At 45.7% G+C, this 22,981-nt stretch overlaps 2 protein-coding genes across 3 annotated transcripts in view; one reads left to right on the top strand and one right to left on the bottom strand.

Annotated features, from left to right (window-relative positions):
* Positions 1-3,570: 3,570 nt before the first annotated feature.
* LOC143776710 (uncharacterized) lies at positions 3,571-6,180 on the bottom strand. The gene is made up of 3 exons (XM_077266392.1): positions 6,032-6,180; positions 5,715-5,877; positions 3,571-4,924 (listed from the first exon to the last, which is right to left on the bottom strand). The coding sequence occupies exons 1-3, from the start codon at positions 6,126-6,128 to the stop codon at positions 3,946-3,948; spliced, it is 1,239 nt and encodes a 412-aa protein (XP_077122507.1). The 5' UTR covers positions 6,129-6,180; the 3' UTR covers positions 3,571-3,945.
* Positions 6,181-19,310: 13,130 nt separating this feature from the next.
* The window catches only part of LOC143776709 (LON peptidase N-terminal domain and RING finger protein 1-like), a 55,564-nt gene continuing 51,893 nt past the window's right edge, over positions 19,311-22,981 (top strand). Inside the window, exon 1 of one of the 2 annotated variants that reach the window (XM_077266391.1) lies at positions 19,311-19,867. In XM_077266391.1, coding sequence (XP_077122506.1) covers positions 19,564-19,867 — 304 coding nt within the window. In that variant the 5' untranslated portion in view covers positions 19,311-19,563. The remainder of the gene's footprint in view (positions 19,868-22,981) is intronic. The other variant, XM_077266390.1, reaches the window with a different exon arrangement.

Raw genomic sequence — 22,981 nt, 5'->3', positions numbered from 1 at the left:
GTGGTAGTTCTAGCTCATTAAAGCGCACTGTGTGGCAGATGTAGCTTATAAGGGCTGCCACTGTGGTTGCCATAAGGGGCTTATTTAAGGCATAGTATGGACAGATATTTTTATGTAGAGGGCATTATAATCACACTCTTATTTTTAAGGACCCTGTGTCGGGATGTGCTGCAGAAGACCAGATAAGATGGAAGTCTGCAGAGACGAGCTGTAGATATCAAAAGTCTTCATGGCACCTAGACTACATGGAGATGAAAAAGATGAAAATGAGAAGATGTCATCTCTAAGGTACCTGGATGCAAATAGTTATTTGTGATACTGACTATGTCTCATCAGTACATGTGCCCGCAACAGCCGCGAGTGGAATCGCGATCCATCCGCGGCTGTTAACCCGTTAAATGCTACTGTTAATCTCTTGACAAAGGCATTTACCTCAGAAATCCTGCCCATCAGTGACCCCATCGTGTACAACTCGTCCCACGAAAAACAAGCCCTCGCATGGCCATTTTGACTAAAAAATAAAAAAGTTATGGCTCTGGGAAGAAGGGGAGCAGAAAATGAAAATACAAAAACAAAAATACCTCTGGTCATTAAGGGGTTAAATGTATGCAAAGGAAAGCTCTGGGTGCACACAATAAAGCTATCCATAGGACCTATTCCCCTTATTTTTGGTATCTGTTGGTGTACTGTATGTCAACATGCTGTATATTTTTCCAACTAATAGACTACTCTGTAGCCACTAAAAATCATAACCTACATCGTATACGTTTTTTTCATGGTGTCTATGCTGATGGCATAGAACTATAAAGGAAAGTCGGTTGATAGCCAGGCAACTAGATTACATGGATGGAAGGCTTCTCTGATAATGAGAGGTTACAAAAGTTGGGTTTGTTCAGCTTAGAAATAAAGATGGTAATATCATTTCCACGTATTAACATATGTGTGGTCAACACAAAGGACACAATTTATGTCTTCCAACTACCTTAGGCTACGTTCACATTTGCGTTGTGCGCCGCAGCGTCGTCGCCGCAACGCACAACGCAAACAAAAACGCAGCAAAACGCATGCACAACGCTGCGTTTTGCGCCGCATGCTTTCAACGCATGCGGCGCAAAACGCAGCGTTTTTTGTAAACGCAGTTGCGTTTTCAACAAAAAAACGCGTTTTGCGCCGCATGCGTTTTTTTGTGCAGTGAGTCATTCTTCATCCCACCCACAAAAAAAAGTGTCTACACAATAGATAAGGGCCACCAATGGCTAGAAGAGGGTTGGTGTTTATGTAATTGTGTATATATACCATGGCAGACATGAATTCCTCCCATTTTGCTGGTATTCATGATGGAGCGTCCCATGGACAGTATCGTCATGGATATGGAGATGGAATTTGCCTTGGCTCATGCCTATGCTGTCGCCTGTGCTCATCAAAGAGAAAGAGAAAAACGGAGATGGATTCATCGCCGATTTTGGATACACCCTATCTTGGAAGTCCGGGAGAGCCGTGGAGCATACCATAGCTTGTTTGGCGAACTGAATGAGAACCTGGAGAAATATTTCGAGTACACCAGGATGTCTCAGGAGAGCTTCCGGTATCTTCTGCGTCGGGTGGAAGGAGCCATTAGCAGGCAGGATACTCAGCTCCGGAGAGCTATATCCGCAGAGGAGCGGCTGCTGGTGACTCTACGGTACGTAGCTGTTTGAATGACTGAGATATGTTCGGCTACGTTCACATCTTCCCTTTTTTTTTTTTTTTTTTCTTAATTTTTGTTGGGGGTGGTATGGTCAATGTACTTTTATAAATTGCAATGTACTAATGTAATTTCTTTATCTTCTTGGCAGTTTCCTGGCTACCGGAGAGACCTTGCGATCCCTTCAATTTCAGTTCCGGATTGGAGTCTCCACTCTCTCCGGAATTATTGCTGAGACCTGCCGCGCTTTGTGGGATAATCTCCGGGAAGAATTTTTACCCGTCCCTACAAGCGATATCTGGTTGGCCAACGCCGAGAAATTTGAGGAAGTGTGTTCGTTTCCAAACTGTATTGGCGCGGTGGATGGCAAGCACATACGGATTACCAAGCCAGGGAAAAGTGGATCCCTTTTCTACAACTACAAAAAATATTTTTCCACTGTGCTGATGGCAATTGCCGGTGCGGACTGCCGTTTTCTCGCAGTCGACATTGGTGCGTTTGGCCGTTCAAATGACTCGCGCACATTTAAAGACTCGGATATGGGCCAAAAATTATATGGCAACAATTTCAATTTCCCCCAGCCACGACCTCTTCCCCACACCGAAGGCCCTGCGATGCCATTTGTTGTGGTTGGGGATGAGGCATTCCAAATGTCTGCCAACCTATTGAAACCCTACTCCAGTCGGGGCTTGGACCATACGAAAAGGGTGTTCAATTACAGACTGTCCAGGGCCAGAAGGACTGTGGAGTGCGCCTTTGGCATCCTTGTCTCAAAATGGCGGATATTAGGATCCGCCATTAATCTGAAAACTGAGACAGTGGATGAGGTGGTGAAGGCGTGTGTGGTTCTCCACAATTTTATTCTGGCCAAAGAGAGACTGAACGTTGATCTCGATGAAACCATAGCCAACCCATTGCCCAATTTCCATGATCATCCTCTGAGGACAAGTGTGGAAATTGCGCAGATGAGGGATCGTTTTGCGGCCTATTTTGTGTCAGATGTTGGCCGTCTGTCATGGCAAGATACAATGGTGTAGTAAACTGTTGGACTGTATTCTGGTGTGACTATGCTAAAAATAGTTCACCAATGTAATGTGCCTTATCTAAAAAACTTGGAACCCTTTGTTTTTAAAATGTTGTGTTTTAATAAAAAAATTTTCTTAAGTTTTCTACCCTGCTTCAAAGACAAAATTTATACCATACCATATAACATATTTATTTGTTTGTCAGATCGCCGTGTATCGTTGTGTTTGACAGCAAAATCAACGATACCAGCGATGTTTTACAATGGTAATCAGGGTAAATATCGGGTTACTAAGCGTAGGGCGGCGCATAGTAAACTGATATTTACCCTGTTTCCCAGTGTGAAAGTTTTAAAAAAAAACAGTACATATACTCATCTTCGCGTCCCCCAGCGTATGCTTCCTGCACTGACTGAGCGCCGGCCGGAAAGTGAATGCACAGCACAGCGGTGATGTGACCGCTCTGCTGTTAGGGCCGTCACTCAGTCAGGGCAGGGAAGCGGACGCCGGGGGACGCAATTCTGAGTGTATGTACTGTTGTTTTATTTACATTTAACACTGGTAACCAGGGTAATCATCGGAAGCGCGGCGGCCTGCGCTTAACAACCTGATGTTTACCCTGGTTACCCGGGGACCTCGGCATCGTTGGTCGCTGGAGAGCTGTCACACAGACAGCTCTCCAGCGACCAAATAGCGATGCTGCAGTGATCTGCATCATTGTATGTTTCGCTGCAGCATTGCTAAGTGTAAAGGTACCTTTACGGTATGTGTCCACGTTCAGGATTGCATGATGATTTTGTCACGATTTTTCTTCAGTATTTGTAATACAAAACCAGGAGTGGAACAATTAGAGGCAAAGTGGAATAGAAACATATGCTCCACTTCTGTATTTATCACCCACTCCTGGTTTTGGGTTACAAATACTTATGTAAAATCATGACCAAATCCTCATGCAATCCTGAGCGTGGACACATAGCCTTAGTGATTGAAAACACCTCATACACTTTTATTGTTTGTGAACACCTCATACAGCAATGAGAGACACACCAAAAAAGGCAAAATAAAAATGGTAAAAATAGTGTCTGACATTGCATATATGAGTTGTTTGAAGCACAAAATATGTGTAGACGGCGCACGGTGTGACTTGCTGAGAAGTATACAGGTAAATAAGAGCAAATATTGTATTACAACCAAAATTTTTTATTGGGGGGAAACAGAAAAAAAAAAGGGGAAATAAACTTAGGGGGTATCAACCTGTGCCACAAAGGGGGAATGGTATGTATCTTTTTCGGAATGGGGAGCGGAAAATGAGGATGACGACGACGAGGAGGAGGAGGATGTGGACCTATAGTCCAGGAGGCTGGATGGCAGGTCTAATGGGGAGCAAACCGCCACCTCTGCAGGGGAGGGAGGAGGCAACACGAGCCTTTGTGAGGTTCTTGGTTGGCTCTGGCTGCTCCTACTGCGGCTAGAGCCCCTACGTCTACTTGTTGTTTGTACTGGAGCAGCCAGAGCCTCAGTGCGTGTCCTCTTGCTTTTGTGTTTTCTTTTTCTTTTCTTTCCACGATCTCCCCTAGAATGATGGCTGCGGGAGGATGAGGGCCTGGCAGGAGCAGGAGTCGGCGGCACACTGCTATGGTGCCTGTGGTGGCGTCGCTCGGCACTTGGACCAGGGTGGGTTGGCTGGAGTGGCTCTGCAGCAGTAGTCGGAGTCATGCTAGCCAGCGACGGTACTACTGGCAGTGTCGCTGACTGCATGCGCCGAGACTGCTGCAGAGCCCTCACGTAGGAATTGTTGCAGTCCTGCATCACCGAAATCTGGAGTTCCGGCGTAAGGTTTTCCACCATGCCTTTAGCAATTGTGCTTAAAAAATGCTTTGCCGGATTTGAGAGCTCGGCTTCCAGGATTTCAAGGCGCCGTTCCATACTGGACATTTTATCGCTCAACGCCTTGAAACCGTTCTGGAACACCGTGCCCAAGTGCAAAAATTCGGGCATGACTGACCTGTCCGAGGCCCGCTGGCGCTGTCGGGAATTCCCGAACGAAGGTGCGCCAGAGGCCTCGGGCAGGGGAAAACCTGATGTACCGGCAGCCGGTTCTCCAGATGATGGTGGTGCAAGCCTGCTGTCGCTGTGGGAGGGCTGTGACGGGTCAGATGGCGATCCATGAAGTTCCGCTTCACAGGGGGGAGCTCGCTGGAGGGTGCTGCTGTGTGTCCTGTGAAAAGATAAGGAAAAAATTAGTCTTCAATTAATAACCTATCACATACGCCAACTCCTGTTAAAAAATTAACATTACATGACACATCAATACATTACAATCCCCTGTCTCACAGTCTGTGTTGCCTATAATAAATTGCTGATTGTTACCGCCAGCTGACCATTAGGGCTGACGATAACAATCATGGACATACCTACGGTAGAAAATGACTGGTCATTCCCGCTGCAAAAGTCAATGCATACCTCTGTCATCGTTTTAAAACATTTTAAAAAAAAAAATCTTTCTTGATGCTGCCTATGCCGCAAAATTAGTAAAAAATTTAAAGTAAAAAAAAACATTTATAAAAAAAAAAAATAAATAAATACACTTTGCTGATCTGATCGCAGGAACGGCCATGACGTTAGGATCATGTGATCCAGACGTCATCATTATTCATGCGATCAGAACTACCCTGACTCAGAACGTAACCTGTCATGGACTACAATGACTCACGCCTAACCAAAAAATTACTAATGGGCTATATATCATTCCACTAGGGTAAAAGGATGGCCAAAATGCTACAATGACTACATGGATGGCCAATACACTATGTTCCTTTGGAAATATACTATGTGTATATGTAGCTAGAACGTGTACTATGTGGCTGCTATATAGTGGCCTGGCAATCTACTATGTGGATGCACAATGTACGTGGCTGGGCAATGTACTATGTGGCTGTGCAATATGCTATGTGTCTGGGCAATGTACAATGTGGCTGTGCAATATGTTATGTGGCCAAAATACTTACTGTCGGCGGGTAAGGACCGGTCTTAGGAACTGGAGGGCCCTGTTGTATTTGTACGGCACCGACTTGGACGCAGCAGCACCACTCCGAGCTTGCTCCTCCGCAGCACGGATCCCCTTATTGAAACGGTCCTTCATGGATCGCCATCTGGTCCTCAACTTTTTCACTGTGAATGTAAAGACAAAAAAATGGTTACATATTTAGCATTTTAAAAGGATAAAACAACCGTGAGCGATGCAAAGTTTAGGCGTTGATCGCATCACACACGGTTGTGTTTATCCTGGCAAGATGGGTCATAGCAGCGTATCTGCAATACTCACTAAAGTTGCCTTTGGCCTTCGCTGAGGCACTGTCAAAGCCATCCCACAGCGACTTTGCCACCTCTGCCCACAAACGCCTCGACACCACCTGGTCCATGTGCCGAGGGTCACGGCTGTCCCACAACGGGCCACGCTCCTGGATGCTGGAGATCAGGAGGTCAACATCAATTCCAGTATCTCCTTGGTCCCGTTGTGAAACCTAGAAAAATTAGAAAACAAATAGGTTAAAAATATGCAAATAATAACAACCACCAGTACCTGGAATGATAGGTACCTTTGCCCTATCCTTTGCCATTTGATGTATGTATATTGATGTTTTCTACACCTGTGTTTTGGAATGTTTGTGTGCAGGGAGTTCAACTTTATTTTACCTTCCCCCAATACTTGCTGCCCTGAAAATCTATAATGTACAAAGGCCCCGTCTCACATAGCGATTTACCAACGATCACGAATAGCGATACTGCCTGGCCGTTATCGTTGGTAAGTCGTTGTGTGGTTGCTGGGGAGCTGTCACACAGACCGCTCTCTCCAGCGACCAACGATCAGGGGACCGAATTCAGCATCGTTGAAACTGTCTTCAACGATGCCGAAGTCCCCCTGCAGCATCCGGGTAACCAGGGTAAACATCGGGTTACTAAGCGCGGCCCTGCGCTTAGTAACCCGATGTTTACCCTGGTTACCAGTGAAGACATCGCTGGATCGGTGTCACACACACCGATTCAGCGATGTCAGCGGGACCTCAACGACCAAAAAACGGCCCAGGCCATTCCAACACGGCCAGCGATCTCAAAGCAGGGGCCTGATCGCTGGTACGTGTCACACATAGCGAGATCGCTACTGAGGTCGCTGTTGCGTCACAAAACTAGTGACTCAGCAGCGATCTCGCTAGCGATCTCGCTATGTGTGACGGGGGCCTAAGCTTAGTAAACATCCCTAGTGAAAGCAGGATGCTCCTCAAATGTAATGTTCCTCACAGCAGGATGCTACTGAAAAAAAAATAAATAAAGAAAAAAAATACTCACTCGCCGGCCTGACGCCACATCTTGGCCCCGATCTCTCTGCTCCCGCTGACCGTCTTCCCCCTCACTTGAAGAAGCCTGGAAAAATTGTATACAAAAATTATTGTCAATGCTACAAATGGCAGCGAATTGTAAGCAACTAGACATAATTACTCACCGCACTCCCCCGCGCCGATTGGCTATGCTCCGAAGAACTTGGCATTCTTGCAAGTTTGTTCTGCAATGAAAAAAATGAGCAAAAAATTACATCCAATGCCACATACAGTAAAATAGGCCCAAAACATTAAAACAACCACAAATGACTGTTGACTGATAGGACAATGCAAACTCAAAAAGCGACACCACAACGCCATACATTGCAAGAGAATACAATAGAAGAAACAATACAAGAATAGAACCAAATAAAATTCAGAAAAAATAGACACCTAAAAATTTCTACTGGAAAAAAAAAAGGCACAATGAAATAAAGCAAACTTATGAACGCCATAATTTACAATTACAACAAGACATAATCCAAAACAACACCATCTGGTGACATCCACCAAAATACATCAGAAAAAGGCGCTAAATAACATTCTAGATACTAAGCAATAAACATTACGGGACAACCGCTGTTACAATATACAGCAACCCAAAAGATAAAACATAGTCCAAATGAAAAGAAAACACAATAAATTTAAAAAAAAAGGCCCCCAACTAAAAAAAAAAAAAAAAAAAAAGAGGCCATACTACACACTTCTCAATGGAAACATTCAAGAAAGGAGATACATACGGAAGCCATGGGGAAAACGACATAAAACCATCAGTTAAAAAAAAAAAAAAAAAAAAAAAAGGGAAAATACAATTGAAAATAGAATGGCATAGCAGCACAGAACAATACAATACAAATGAAACATCATAAATGCAGCCCCCCCACCAGCAAGAAAAGACACTCAAGGAAAGAAAAAAAAATGCCAACAGCATAAAACACAGCAAGACATGAGCCAAGAAAATGCCATACGGATACCCCCAACAATAGAAACCAGAAAAACATGCAACAGAAATTTAACATAAAAATCTGCCAAATTTAAAGACATTGAACAACCGCATGACACCAGAACAACCCCAAATCCATAAAACCAATCCAAAACCAAGCAAGGCCGGTGACAAGAAACGCCATCATATAACGCCAGAAGTACATCAAAACAAGATTAAAAAACACAATTTTTCACTAACAACCCACAGTGCCATAACCGTACAATAGCACAGACCAAACATTGCACAAATTAAATCCAAATCAAAAAATAACACACAGAATAAAAAATATGCAAAGAGAAATATATACTTACAGGTTTGGAAAGCAGATTCTCCTCTCAGTCTTGTCTGTAGTGAATAGCCTTGTGAAAGACAATGCCAAACCCCTTTTTTTTTATATATATATAGTGTTTTTTTTTGGTCTAGACAAAAGTCTAGACAATGTTTTGCATTTTTTATTGGAAAACGCATGCGTCGTACAACGCACCACGACGCAAGTACTTGCGTCGTCTGCGTTGTCAATACAAGTCAATGGGAAAAAAGCCGCATCGACGACGCAAACACGACGCAAACACGACGCATGCGTTTTTTCCAAAGTCTGCGCCGCCCAAAAAATGCAACATGTTGCGTTTGCCGCGCCCTGACAGGTGCGCCCTAACGCCGCATGCGGCGTACAACGCACCAAAACGCATGACAACGCATGTACATGCGGCGCCATGCGGCCCCAATGTTAAAGATAGGGCCGCACGCCGCATGCGTTTTGGTGCGGCGACGACGCTGCGGCGCACACCGCAAATGTGAACGTAGCCTTACAAAGGACAAGGGGACATTTATTATGTGTGGAGGAAAGGGGCTTCAGGCAGTTAAATAGGAAAGGATTCTTTACAGTTCGAGCAGTCCGATTGTGGAATTCCCTATCACAAGAGGTAGTAATGGCAGACATTAAATCAGTATTTAAACAAGAGCTTGATGCTTTTTATACCACACATGCATTGTGGGCCACCGTGGCCTTGCAGTGCTGGGGCCATGGGTTCAAATCTGCACAACATATGGACAACATCTGCAAAGAGTTTGTATGGGTTTTCTCTATCTACTCTGGTTTCACACACCAAAGACATAGTGATAGGAAATTTAGATTGGGAGCCCAAATGGGGACCGCGATGATTAACAGCTGATTGGCAAGGGTGGCAGGTGTTGCACCCCCATCGAACAGATATTGATGGCCATTGCTGAGGAAAAGACCGGTGTCCCACTTGCAACTGCAATGCGAGAAACCCGCGCTTCAATACCCAGCACTCGGGACCGGAGTGTGCGGCTGCATGTATTTCTATGCAGCTGAATGCTCCGGTCCAAAACGCCAGCTGCAGTGCCGGGTATTGAGGCGAGAGACTCGCGTGAGTTTCTCACATTGCAGTTGCAAGTGGTACACCAGCCTAAGCCATAGCTGCAGGAGGTGCAGGGTGTCACACCCCTTCTGATAAGCTATAATTGATGTCCTATCCTAGAAGTGCACAACATTTTTTGGATCCAAAGGCCACATTGCCATATTGAACAGTCCCAAGGGTCGCAAAAAAATTTAATGGTATACTAACATGAACACATCACCAGAACCACCATTAGTACATTAATACATCTCCAGATACTGGGAGTTATTACGAGGCATCAGACTGCAAACCATACAGGAACCACAGCACTAATGAGACGTAGTATAACATATAAACATAAAGGGTATGTGCACACGTTCAGGATTTTTCGTGCTTTTTTGCTATAAAAACGCGATAAAAACACATAAAAAAGCATACATATGCATCCTATCATTTAGAATGCATTCCGCAATTTTTGTGCACATGATGCGTCTTTTTCTGCGAAAAAAAGCAGCATGTTCATTAATTTTGCGGATTTTTTGCATTTTTCCCGCTACTTAATGCATTGGGAAAGCTCCGGAAAAAATGCAAAAAAAAAAACCCATGTAAAAACCGCACAAAAAATGCGAAAGATACTGGGTCCGGTCGTCGTTAAAAGGGTGGTCACGGTGGCGGCGACCTGGTCCGTGGCCCTGGGCGCCCAAGTAAAAGGGACGGTCTTTAAAGAGGTCTTGAAAATAATAAAAGTTTGTGATGCCACCTGTGGTACTTGGTCAGGGGTGACCGACGCTGCTTAAAGGGGTCCTCTGGGGGTGATGCTATGGCAGCTAAGATGGTATCGCTTCCCACAGGTTAAGCTGGGTCCCCAGGGCTACCGTTGTATTTGGCCAGAGTGGTGTGGTGCCAGAATAAATGAAGGACACAGGATTGCAATGTCTTTACCTGGTTTACTGGTTGAAGCAAGCCACAGTCCAGGGTACCAGCAACAGGTGGTGATGTGGTCCGGCCGACCTGGAGGCAATGGTGGATCCCTCTCCCAGGTGTGGATTGTAAGCCTTCCTGCTCACGTTCGTCTGCGAGGTCTTTGCTGCCTGTAGCTTCCTTACAAAGTCCTCTCTCTCCTGTCCTGGGACAGTAACCCGTATGGTGGACAGTGTGAGCCTTTTTACAGGGTCTCTATCACGACCCGGGCTCTCTGTGTACTGCTGCACTTGCGGGTGTCGGTGCGTGCAGACTACATAAAGTCCTTTGCCCTCCAGTTCTGCTGTGAGACTTGGAGTTCAACACAGCCCCGGGCTCCCCCTGCATGCGCTTCTGCTCAGAGGGTGCCCGGTCACAGTTCCCCTCCAAGCTCCTTTCTTCTCCTTTGCTTCTCTCCTCAAGTGCTCACTATCACTGCACCCCTTCAGGTTCTCTTCCTTTTCCTGGAGCTGCAGCACCACTCGTGGCTGCAGGGCCCCACTCTCTCTTCTCACTCCTCTCTCCTCCACTGTCTGCTACCAACTGTCCTAAACCTCCTCCAGACCAGAATACTTAAAGCTGGGGAAGCTCCCCTGAATCCGGGTTCAGAGCTCCCACTTCTGGCCTGGATTTAGAATGTATTGCATGTAGGTGCGTTACCTGGTAAAGTGAATCCTCCTTGCCTCCAAGCATGACAACCGGTTACATGGGGTGTTACAACCCTTCATAGTGCCACTCTTTATAGTATATCCTGAGCCTCTCTATACTGTCCCTCTCCTCAAACAGTGCCCCTCTCCATAATATCCCCCCACCTGCACACAGTGCCTCACTCCACAACGCGTTTAATCTTCAGCTCCTCCATGGAGCGCTCACCGGGGGCCGACATCTTTGCTGCCTAGCCGGCTCCAGCAGCAGTGTGATGACATCAGCAGCTTGCTGACTTCATCAGACTGCTGCACGTCGGGCAGAGACTGAGCGCTCCTCTGCCCCAGTCCTGGTGCCACAGTGTTCAAATGTACTTGCGTCTGAAAGACTCGAATACATTTGCACATAGGAAGAAGGTAGGGGCGTCTCCCAGACAGCTCAGCGGGCTACACAACAACCTTTGGGGGTCCGCATGCCGTATGGTGTGCAGGCCATTAATAAAAAAAGTAGTGGCCAACCACTTCCATCCTAAGGTGCGGGTGCACTTACTACGCCCCCCATAGCAGGTCATATGCCATTGGTGTGTCAGGTATCTCTAAACTTACAAGGATGGTGTAGTTGAAACCTCTGATTTCATGTCCAACCTCTGGAGAAGATCCTTTCCCCATGCAGCAGGATTTTACCGTTTTCTCATTCCTGTTACAGCCATGTGAATGAGGCTGGAATGATCATCAGGAAAACTGCTTAGTGATAAATGAGCATTAGGGTATGTGCACACGCTGCGGATTTCGCTGCGGAACCGCAGCGTTTCCGCAGCTGTTTCCCATAAGTTTACAGTACAATGTAAACCTATGGGAAACGAAATCCGCAGTGCAAATGCTGCGGAAAAAAACGAGGCAGCTGTTTATATTGCGCAGCATGTCAATTCTTTGTGCGGATTCCGCTGCGGGTTTACACCTGCTCCAATAGAAAACTGCAGGTGTAAACCCGCAGCGGAAACCGCACTAGAAACCGCAATAAATCCGCAATGGAATCCGCAGCGTGTGCACAAGCCCTTAGAAAGCTGTCAGCTCTGCCTCCCGACGTCCCACTTTACTGCAGGAAAATCGCTCATATGCACTTAAATTGTTGTCCATGTGCAGCCTGATGGGCAAAAATACGCTCATCTGTGGCATTTTTTCCTGGCTTATTTTTTTAAAATGCAGCAATTAGGGAAATAAAGAGCGCACTACTATTACTTTGTTTTGTGGCCCTTTTACTCACTTTTGCTGCATTTTGTATACTGACGGTCTTTAAAAAACACATTCTGTTGGTGTGCCATTTTTCCCCTCGGTATTCTCATGATAAAATAAGTGAGAAAAGCAGAAAAAAATGCTTGCTTAAAAAACAAAAAAACAGGAAAATATATTTTTTAAATACCACAAAAAAGTCCCTAAAATGGACGTCCTACAAAAAAAACTTATTTACTCCTATAACTTATCAGCCATGCATTTTGAAAAATGTATTTTTTCCAATCTTTTGTGAGATTTTTTTGTTGTTGTTGTTTTATGGGATGGGAAGTTTTCAATATCGTTGTAGGTTACATAATGTATTGTATGACATTGCTTTTTTATAATTTTTTTAATTAGTTTTATTCATTTTCCGTTTTTACCTCCCAGAGCCATAACTTTTTTATTTTTCTTGTTTTTTGCGGGACGAGTTGTGTTTTTGAATGACACCATTGATTTTACCATATAGTGGGAATTTTTTTTTTTTTACATATTTCTTGTTTTTTGCGGGACGAGTTGTGTTTTTGAACGACACCATTGATTTTACTATATAGTGGGAAAAAAAATTCCATGTGCTGTGAAATTGCAAAACAAGTGCAATTCCACAATTGTTTTTTTCTATTTTTTCTATTTTGTCATATTCACTAAATGATAAAACTGACCTGCCATTGTGATTCTCCAGGACATTACGAGTTCTCAGATACCAAACATGTATAGGTTCTTTTTTTGTTAACTGTTAGAAAAAAGATTCCCAAATTTGTAAATAAAAACCCTATACGTCATAGGTTGTGAAGGGGTTAACGCCTCATTCACACATCTGGTTTTTCCATGTACGAGAAATCCGGACCAATTATTCCAATCAGAGTTTGATCAGAGTAATCCGATCTTCTCCTACATGGAGCGATTAAAAAAAGAAAAAATTTCCCCCTTCTCCATTCTGACAGTTCGTGAAAACGGACCGTGGTCTGATGTTATCTGACTGCGGTCCGATATTTTCCAGACCCATTGACTTGCATTGACAATTTTCATCCTACCCTCGGATCAAAATCGGACATGTCTGGTATTTTCTGCGGACCACTCACTCGAGGGAAAAAAAAAATGGACGTGTGCCCAGCCCCATAGAGTATCATAGGTATGAATGCTGTCCGTGAGAACCACAGATACCACTCACACGCAAAAATTGGAAGTGTGAATGAGACCTAAAATTTGCTTTTATGCCGTTTAACCACGTGTTCACGCTAAGTGTTTTGTTTCTTGAAATTTGGAGTGAAAACTCCACGTTCTTAAAGGGAACCTGTCACCCCCAAAATCGAGGGTGAGCTAAGCACCACCAGCATCAGGGGCTTATCTACAGCATTCTGGAACGCTGTAGATAAGCCCCTGATGTATCCTAAAAGATGAGAAAAAGAGGTTAGATTATATCGTACATCGTACCTGGACCGCCCCTGGGTGAGTATAATCTGACCTCTTTTTCTCATCTTTCAGGATACATCGGGGGCTTATCTACAGCATTACAGAATGCTGTAGATAAGCCCCTGATGCCGGTGGGCTTAGCTCACCTTGGATTTTGGGGTGACAGGTTCTCTTTAAGGAGTATTTTTTTGGGGGGGGATTATGAACAATTTTTGCTTCAAAAAAACTTCTCACAACACCTCAGTGTGACCATATATTAAGTCCAAGTTCACGCTTTGAATATTTGGTGAGTTTTTTACCTCAGTATTTGTAAGCCAAAACCAATAATGGGTATAAAATACAGAAGTGGTGACGTGCTTCTATTATACTTTTCCTCAGATTGTTCCACTGCTAATTGTGATTTACAGATACTGAGGTAAAAAAAACCTCAAGAAACACTCAACGTGTGAATGTGGCCTAACAGACAGTAGCGTAGCTACTGGGGGGGCAGAGGGGGCCATCGCCCCGGGCCCTGTCACATGAAGGGGCCCACTGGGAGCCAGGGCAGGGACACTTCTGTGACGAGGCAGAACACCCCATAAGAGCAGAGCAGTATAATGTCTGCTCCCATCTGACGGAGACTCTGCACGCTGCTAGCACAGTGGCAGGCTGCAGTCTCCCTCCTGCAGTGAATGCTGCTGCCCGTCTGACCTGAACCTGATCATGAAGCTTTTTCCCATGGCTGCAGTTTTCTTCAGTCTGTGCACGCTGGGATTGGCTCAGGCATGCTGGGTCCTAGTGCCCACCTGCATTTCACTCACACTTCCTGGTCCTGCCTGCAGTGCAAACTTTATCAGTAAGGCTACTTTCACACTAGCGTCGGGAAAGACCCGTCGCTGTGCGTCGGGCCGACGTTCCGGACGCTAGCGTGGTCTCCGCCGCACAACGGGGGCAGCGGATGTATTTTTCCAACGCATCCGCTGCCCCATTGTGAGGTGCGGGGAAGTGCGGGGAGGTGGGGGCGGAGTTCCGGCCGCACATGCGCGGTCAGAAAAAGCGGACCGTCGGGAGCAAAAAACGTTACATGTAAGGTTTTTTTCTCCCGACGGTCCGCTAACACACGCCCAAGCGTCGCAAAACGGACGCGACGTTTGGCAATGCGTCGCAAATGCGTCGCTAATGTTAGTCTATGACGAAAAAACGTATCCAGCAAGAACTTTTGCTGGATGCGTATTTTCGGCAAAACGACGCATTTGCGACGTATTGCAGTTAACGCTAGTGTGAAAGTAGCCTAAGTGCTGGGGATGGAACTTATTAGGTTTGTTAAATTCAGTAAATTCAGGTATGTCACTGTGAGACCGTTGGGGTATTGTGGGGGCTGAAATTGAGTGAGGGGGACAGGGCACTGGGGGGTGAATGTGAGACCATGGGGGTTGTGAGGGCAGAAGGTGGGTGAGGTGGGACAGGGCACTGAGGGGGTGGATGTGAGATGATGGGGGTATTGGGGCTGAAGTGGGGAAGGGGACAGGTCACTGGGGGCTAAATATTATAATGTTTTGTTATGATATTATATGTGATCCATCATGTAATATTTGTTGTCTGGGGAGGCTGGAGATGGGGGGTAGGGGGCTTTTGATACGTACCACCTGGGTCTTTGGGTCTTTTATGAGTATTAGTATAAGGAGCCGGCATCCAGTAACCAAGAGCTGCATCACATTTACAGCACCACTCCAGCATTATTTTTTATTTCATTGCTGGAGCGGTGCTGAAAATCCAAGTCCCCTGCCCCCTGTCTGATACTCACCTTCTGGCATTTTCATCTGTTTTTGTCTCCGCTCGGCTCTGTCTTCTGCAGTTTGTGACCTGTCCACGGCTTCAGTGATTCATGGAGCAGCGCAGAGGTCACTAATCAGTGTAAGTCTGTGGGAGCCGCATTCTGGCCTCTTTCTCACTCTCAGGCTATGTGCACACGTTGCAGATTCGCAGCAGTTTTCCATCTGGTACAGTGCCATGTGAACCTATGGAAAACCAAATCCGCAGTGCCCATGGTGCGGAAAATACCGCGCGGAAACACTGCGTTGTATTTTCCGCAGCATGTCAATTCTTTTTGCAGATTCCGCAGCGTTCCACACCTGCTACTGTATAGGTGGTAAAGGTGGTGGTATAGGTGGTAAAACGCAGATGAAATCTGCACAAAAAAACAGAAATCTGCGGTAAATCTGCACACAAATCCGCAACAAGTGCACATAGCCTCATAGTCTTAGGCTGGGTTCACACTGCGTTAGTGTGACCCGTTTAATGGACTACGTTACACCGCGGCATAACGTAGTCCGTTAACGCCGCCATTGAATGCAATGGCGGACGCATCGCTAGCGCACGCCCACAATGGGCGTGCGCTAGCGATGTGCCGTCATTGAGTGACGGACCCCGAGACGCGGGCTGCAGCGTTTCTGGGTCCGTCACTGCTAGCGCAGGTAGAGCTAGCAGAGCTCTATCTGCGCTAGCGGGATGCAAACGCCGGCACTTGCGCTAGCAGCAGCCCGTTAGCGTATGTGCTGAACGGGCTGCTGCTAACGCAATGTGAACCTAGCCTAACATTGAGCGCTTATGACATAGCTTATAACTTCTGGCCAGTCAGAAGCTGCGCTCACAAGTTTGAGCAGCGGCACGGCAGCAGTGCCACAAAATAGTGAATACGCACGGAGGATGAGTAAATGACCACGGTATCCAAATCATGACAGGGAGCTGTGAATCCATCATACTGTGTATACGGGAGCTGCGGGCCAATCACACTATGTATAAGGGAGCTGCGGGTCCATCATACTGTATATAAGGGAGCTGCGGGTCCATCATACTGTGTATAAGGGAGCTCCGGGTCCATCATACTGTGTATAAGGGAGCTGCGGGTCCATCATACTGTGTATAAGGGAGCTGCGGGTCCATCATACTGTGTATACGGGAGCTGCGGGCCAATCATACTGTGTATAAGGGAGCTGCGGATCCATCATACTGTGTATAAGGCCTCTTTCACACGTCAGTGTCTCCGGTACGTGTAGTGACAGTTTTCTCACGTACCGGAGACACTGACACACGTAGACCCATTTAAATGAATGGGTCTATGCACATGTGCGTGTTTTCACACAGACCGTATGTCCGTGCTGAAAACACGTAGACATGTCCGTTTTTTACCGGCAGCACGGACCACAATACGGACAGCACACGTGCTCACGGAGAACAGTGTGCACTCTCCTCCGTGTGCACGTACCGCCCGCAGGAGAGACAGCGCTACACTAAGCGCTGTCCCCCCCGCTGTGGTGCTGAAGGCGGCATTCATCTCTTCTCCCCCGCCGGAGAGAAGAGATGAAAGATCAAGTTTTTTGTTTTTTTGTGAAAAATAAATTTTGCATGTGCCCCCCGCCTCCCCCCTCAGTGCGCCGCCTGGTCCCTTGCCGCAGAAATACTCACCTAGCTCCCGCGATGTCTCCTCTGTCCTCTCCGCGCTGGCAGCTTCTCCTGTGTGAGCGGTCACGTGGGACCGCTCATTACAGTCAGGGAATATTCACTGACTGTAATAAGCGGTACCACGTGACCGCTCACACAGGAGAAGCTGCCAGCGCGGAGAGGACAGAGGAGACATCGCGGGAGCTAGGTGAGTATTTCTGCGGCAAGGGACCAGGCGGCGCACTGAGGGGGGAGGCGGGGGGCACATGCAAAATTTTTTTTTCACCCCCCCCCCCCCAAAAAAAAGATCTTTCATCTCTTCTCTCCAACGAACGCTGGAGGAGAAGAGATGAATGCCGCCTTCAGCACCACATGCGGGGGGCACAGCGCTTAGTGTAGCGCTGTCTCTCCTGCACGGTCCGTGTGGTCCTCAGGCGGCACACGGGCGGCACACGGATGCCGCACGTGTGCCACACTGATGTGCCACTTGAGCACACGGACATACGGACATGGATATCTCCGGTACCGGTTTTTCCGGTAGCGGAAATATCAGGACGTGTGAAAGAGGCCTAAGGGAGCTGCGGGTCCATCATACTGTGTATAAGGGAGCTGCGGGTCCATCATACTGTGTATAAGGGAGCTGCGGGTCCATCATACTGTGTATAAGGGAGCTGTGGGTCCATCATACTGTGTATACGGGAGCTGTGGGCCAATCATACTATGTATAAGGGAGCTGCGGGCCAATCATACTATGTATATGGGAACTGTGGGCCCATCACACTGTGTATATGGGAGCTTCGGGCCCATCATACTGTGTAAAAGGGAGCTTCGGGCCCATCATACTGTGTAAAAGGGAGCTGTGGGCCCATCATACTGTGTATAAGCGAGCTGCGGGCCCATCATACTGTGTATAAGGGAGCTGCGGGCCCATCATACTGTGTATAAAGGAACTGTGGGCTCATCATACTGTGTATAAGGAAGCTGTGGGCCCATCATACTGTGTATAGGGAACTGTGAAGGCATATTGTGCAAATGGGAGCTGTTGGCCCATTACACTGTATATAGGGGAGCTCTGGGGGGCATTATACTTTCTATAGTGGAGTTCTGTCAGCATTATACTGTGTGTAGGGGAGCATTGGACTCATACTATCTATAGGGGAGCAGTGGGATCATACTGTGTAGAGGGGAGCAGTGGGAACATCATACTGTGCAAAGGGGAGCAGTGGGAACATCATGTGGTGTATAGGGGAGTTATAGAATCATCATACTGTGGATAGGGGAGCTGTGGGGCCTTAGACTGTGTATAGGGAAGCTTTGAGCTCACCATACTGTGTATAATGGAGCAGTACATGGGGGAACTTAGGGGACATTATTAAATGTTAAGTGGGCACTTAAGCATTATTGCTATAGGGGCACTCAGAGTATTGTGACCATCAAAGTTGCATATGGTCACAATATGGCGGTAAAGTCAATGTTCGTTTTTGTATATAGATTTATTTTCAATAACAGTAGGGTCATATTCTGAGGTTCCCCTATATTCACAATTAGAGTGCGCAACCGTAACTGTAGCTGGTTAGGGGCCCACTCAGATGTTTTGTCCCCCCTAAGTTGAAACCCTAGCTACGCCTCTGCTAACAGAGCAACTTTTCAGTGAAAAGTCGTCCGAGTATGGCCGGCCGCGCGACTCGTGACTCGAACCAGCCTCGTATATCCAGTTCTGGTCAGACCCCACATGGCGGTCCATACTCAGACGTCTGAATGAAGCTTTATCCATTTTTATTTTTTTTTGCGGGTTGAGTTTTTTTTATTTTTTTATTTGTAGCATGTCTTTTTTTATGGAACAACACAGCTTTTCTTTCAATTTTTTTTTTTTTTTAATTATGAAGTTTACCGTGTGGGATAACGTTATAGCACTGTACTAGTGGTCGCTAAGGGGTTAAAAGCGACATTTTCATTGTAGGCAGCTGTTACACTAAAAGCCCCCTGTACAATGCCAGTCACGGATTATAGAGTGGGACCCTATTTGTCACAGACACCGTCCTCCGTGTGTTTTTCCTGTCACGTCACACACGGAGCAGCCCGCAGCCGCCTCCTCCCGGTTATGTATGTGACACATTATGAAACACAGACTCCGGGCTGTTTCACAACAAGGGCAGGAGTCCCCGCCGCAGCCAATGGGAGCGCGCCCGGCGCGTCATGTGACCGCCCACTTTATGTAATGCAGCGGGTGGCACTCACTGCTTTGTGCTATGTCTGCGGTGCCGGTGCCCGGCGGGGACATCAGGAGGGGGCATCAGGCAGGGGCCAGTGCATTTCTCTCTCTCCTGCAAAGTGCAGGCTGTGACTTTTCCTGTGTGACAATCAGCTGTTCCTGCATTGCGTGCCAGGACTGAGCACTGGCACTCACCAGATGCTGAGGCTACAGGTGCATGATGGAGCTCCTGAGTTGCCCATCCTGCCAGCACACCTTATGGGAACCTGTCACTTTAGCCTGTGGGCACACTTTTTGCAAAAAATGCCTTAAAGGGGTTAACAGATGCCAACTCTGCAATCAAAGGGTAAAGATCAGCGGCGCCCAGGAGCTCAGGTGCAACACGCTGCTCGCCAACCTGCTGGACCGGTGCCTGAACATGGAGGCCAAGGTGAAGAGGATCACACGGGACCTGGAGGGGCTGATCGCCACCCATCAGTATGAGGACGCCGGGGCGATGGCCTGCCATGGAGTCGTCATGGGTAAGGGTTAAATGAAGACCCCTCTTGTAAGGGTATGATTCTGATTTCATCACATCCTCCCTACCTATAACATATTAATCCCTCCCTTTCCGAAAGCTTTAACACTATTTATTTTTTTTTATTATTATTATTATTATTATTATTATTATTAATAATAATAATTAAATTATTATATTTTTTTCTGAATTTTTGAATGTCACCATTTATTTTTTTTGTCCAATGGAAAATGTAAAGAAAATTTCAAGTACGGTAAAAGAAAAATCCTTTTTTTTTTTCATCGTAAAAATGGCCTTGTAACGTGATCCTCCAGGTAAGGGCTCATTCACACAGCCGATTTTCACGTACAATTGCTCTCTGTGGTTTTCATGAATAGCACTTGTACCTATGATATTCTATGGGGAGTGTGCAATTTTTTTTTTTGATTATTTTTTTTTACCTCTAAGCCGAGTGGTCTGTGGAAAAGAAAATCGGAGACCTGTCCGATTTTAATCCAAGGGATCAGATCAAAATCCACAATGTGACTTTGTGGGTCTGTGAAAACTTTGGACTGCACTCAGATGACATCTGAGGGCGGTCCAATTTTCACAGAGTGTCAGAATGGAGAGGATAGAGAAACTTTTTTTTTTTTCTCTCCGCCTCTGAGAAAAATTGATGGTGCTGTGATCAAAGTCTGATCAGACTAATCGGAGAAGTTGGTCTTGTGAACCGAAGTATAATTACTGTGATACCAAACTTATTCAGGGTTTTTTATTATTTTGATTTAAGTGAGTGGCGAGAAAAAAATATTTTTCTTTCTTTTATGGCATTTTGTTTTTTTGTTTGTTTTTTTGTGTGCATTTTTTGAGAGGTATGAGAAGCGTATATTGAACCCCCCCCCCAAAAAAAAAAAATAAATAAAAAAATAAAATAAAATAAAAAAATTCAGGAATAGATGTATGTATGTATGTAAAGAAAAAAAAAAAAAAAAAAAAAATTATATACAGTATATATATATATATATATATATATATATATATATATATATATACATACTGTATGTACAGTATTTATATTATTAGTATTTATGTTTTTTGCTTTGTAGTGTTTCTCATATGGGGGAAATGGGAAGAAAGAAACATTGACACTTTTTTTAATACTTGTAAGACAAAAGCAATATGTACTTTTCTCACGATAGCTTCCCTTTCAAGAGAACCTGTCGCCTGACATAAATATGTCATTTTTATACCCGTTATAAATGCTGCTGTTCTCCTGAATCCGGCGTTGTTTTTCTTTTGTTCCTGTGCCACCCAATTCCTGAGATATGATTCCTTCTTCCCTGTATATAAATTCTTATCTTTTATAGACAAGTGGGCGTGTGCCTCAATTTTTCTTCATGGCCATGAACTTGAGGGCCACATCCACTTGGCTAAAAATCCAAGAATCTACCGTATATACAGTGAAGAGGAAGCCGTATCTCAGGAAAGGAGAGGTGTAGAAACGAGATAAAGAGCGCCGGATTCTGGAGAACAGCGGCATTTATGCCAGATTTAAAAATATATATTCATGGCAAGTGGCAGATCCTCAAAATCACTCAACCTGTCAGGAAAGATATATGTCTTGGTACTGTGATTCCATAAAGATGCGGTACATTCTAGTATCCTCCATTTTGATACAGGAAAGATATATGTCTTGGTACCGTACCAAGACATATATCTTTCCTGTATCAAAATGGTGGATGTACCGCATCTTTATGGAACCACGGTACCATCAACCTGTCAGGACATTTTTATTTGTATGCGTATTATGTGCAGTTTCCATCAGAGATTGTGTGAATCAGATCGCAAGACCATGTCAGTAATCTGTGGCCACCGGACAAGAGCCCCGAGAAACGTCTCCTACCTACCAGTCATTAGTCGGCTTAGCTCGTCGTCACAAGTGTCACACTTCTACGATGACATCTCCTACTTACCAGCGTCCTCCTCTTTTCATTAGCCGGCTTGGCGCATCGTCAGAAGTGTCACGCCTCAACAGTGACGTCGCGCCAGGCTGACTAATCATACGACGAGCTGAGGTGGTTCTCAGGGCGCAGATTACTGCCATGGTCTTCCGTATCAATTCACACGTTTAGCCCCGGTCTTATCTGGTTTTGTTAGATGAAATAGCATGGGTTGATGATTTATGGTAGTAAATTAGTAGGTGAAATGTGGGACACTAATGGTGGCCATACGCATCCAGCAGCTATTCATCCTTACCTCCCCGTATACATGTACGCTCGTCTTGGCCAAGCGTACATGTATTTTCAGTGAAGAAAAGGGGGGAAAAAAAACTTCTAGACACAACGTGCCCAATCTATCTTCCCCTATCAAGTCACTTGCATAGATGGTTGACCGATCGGCAGAAATCAGGACAGGTATCAGCTAATGAGTATGGGCAGCACTCTTGGAAACAACAATTAGGTGTCGAAAGTTTACAGGTCTGGAGGCCTCTGTACACGGATGGCTGGCGTGTAATGTTTGCCTGACATGACACCTTTTTTTTTTCTGTCGAAAATGACGGCATCCATGATAAAGGCTCTGACATAAGCCTCGTTTGCTCATGTGTTATCTCTCCAGGGGCTCAGCCTTTCACTTCAGGAGCCATGTTGTGTAAGAATCTGCGCTGTTACCAGGAACACAAGGAAGTACGGTAAACGGAATGTAGTGTTTCCTTCATAGACAGATATGAGGATCGGGTGACAGGATTTTATGTAACAGACTGTGACGTGGTATAGTAAGTGATTATGTAAGTGAAGCTTAAAGGGGATGTCTGACAGCAACATATATATACACTCACCGGCCACTTTATTAGGTACACCATGCTAGTAACGGGTTCGACCCCCTTTTGCCTTCAGAACTGCCTCAATTCTTCGTGGCATAGATTCAACAAGGTGCTGGAAGCATTCCTCAGAGATTTTGGTCCATATTAACATGATGGCATCACACAGTTGCCGCAGATTTGTCGGCTGCACATCCCAAAGATGCTCCATACAAGGCAGGATGGATCCATGCTTTCATGTTGTTTACGCCAAATTCTGACCCTACCATCCAAATGTCGCAGCAGAAATCGAGACTCATCAGACCAAGCAACGTTTTTCCA

The sequence above is a fragment of the Ranitomeya variabilis genome, chromosome 5 (assembly GCF_051348905.1).
Source record: "Ranitomeya variabilis isolate aRanVar5 chromosome 5, aRanVar5.hap1, whole genome shotgun sequence".
In the NCBI taxonomy this organism is placed as follows: Eukaryota; Metazoa; Chordata; class Amphibia; order Anura; family Dendrobatidae; genus Ranitomeya; species Ranitomeya variabilis.
Note: the sequence above shows the minus strand (reverse complement) of the source record. Positions and strands in the feature narration are given on the sequence as shown.

Bases quoted from the DNA above. Each gene is read 5' to 3' on its own strand.
- LOC143776710 (XM_077266392.1), bottom strand. From the start codon at position 6,128: ATGGACCAGGTGGTGTCGAGGCGTTTGTGGGCAGAGGTGGCAAAGTCG. The intron at 5,878-6,031 runs GTGAGTATTGCA...TTACATTCACAG, and splicing joins GAAGGCCAAAGGCAACTTTA to TGAAAAAGTTGAGGACCAGA. The intron at 4,925-5,714 runs GTAAGTATTTTG...ATCTTTTCACAG, and splicing joins CCGGTCCTTACCCGCCGACA to GACACACAGCAGCACCCTCC.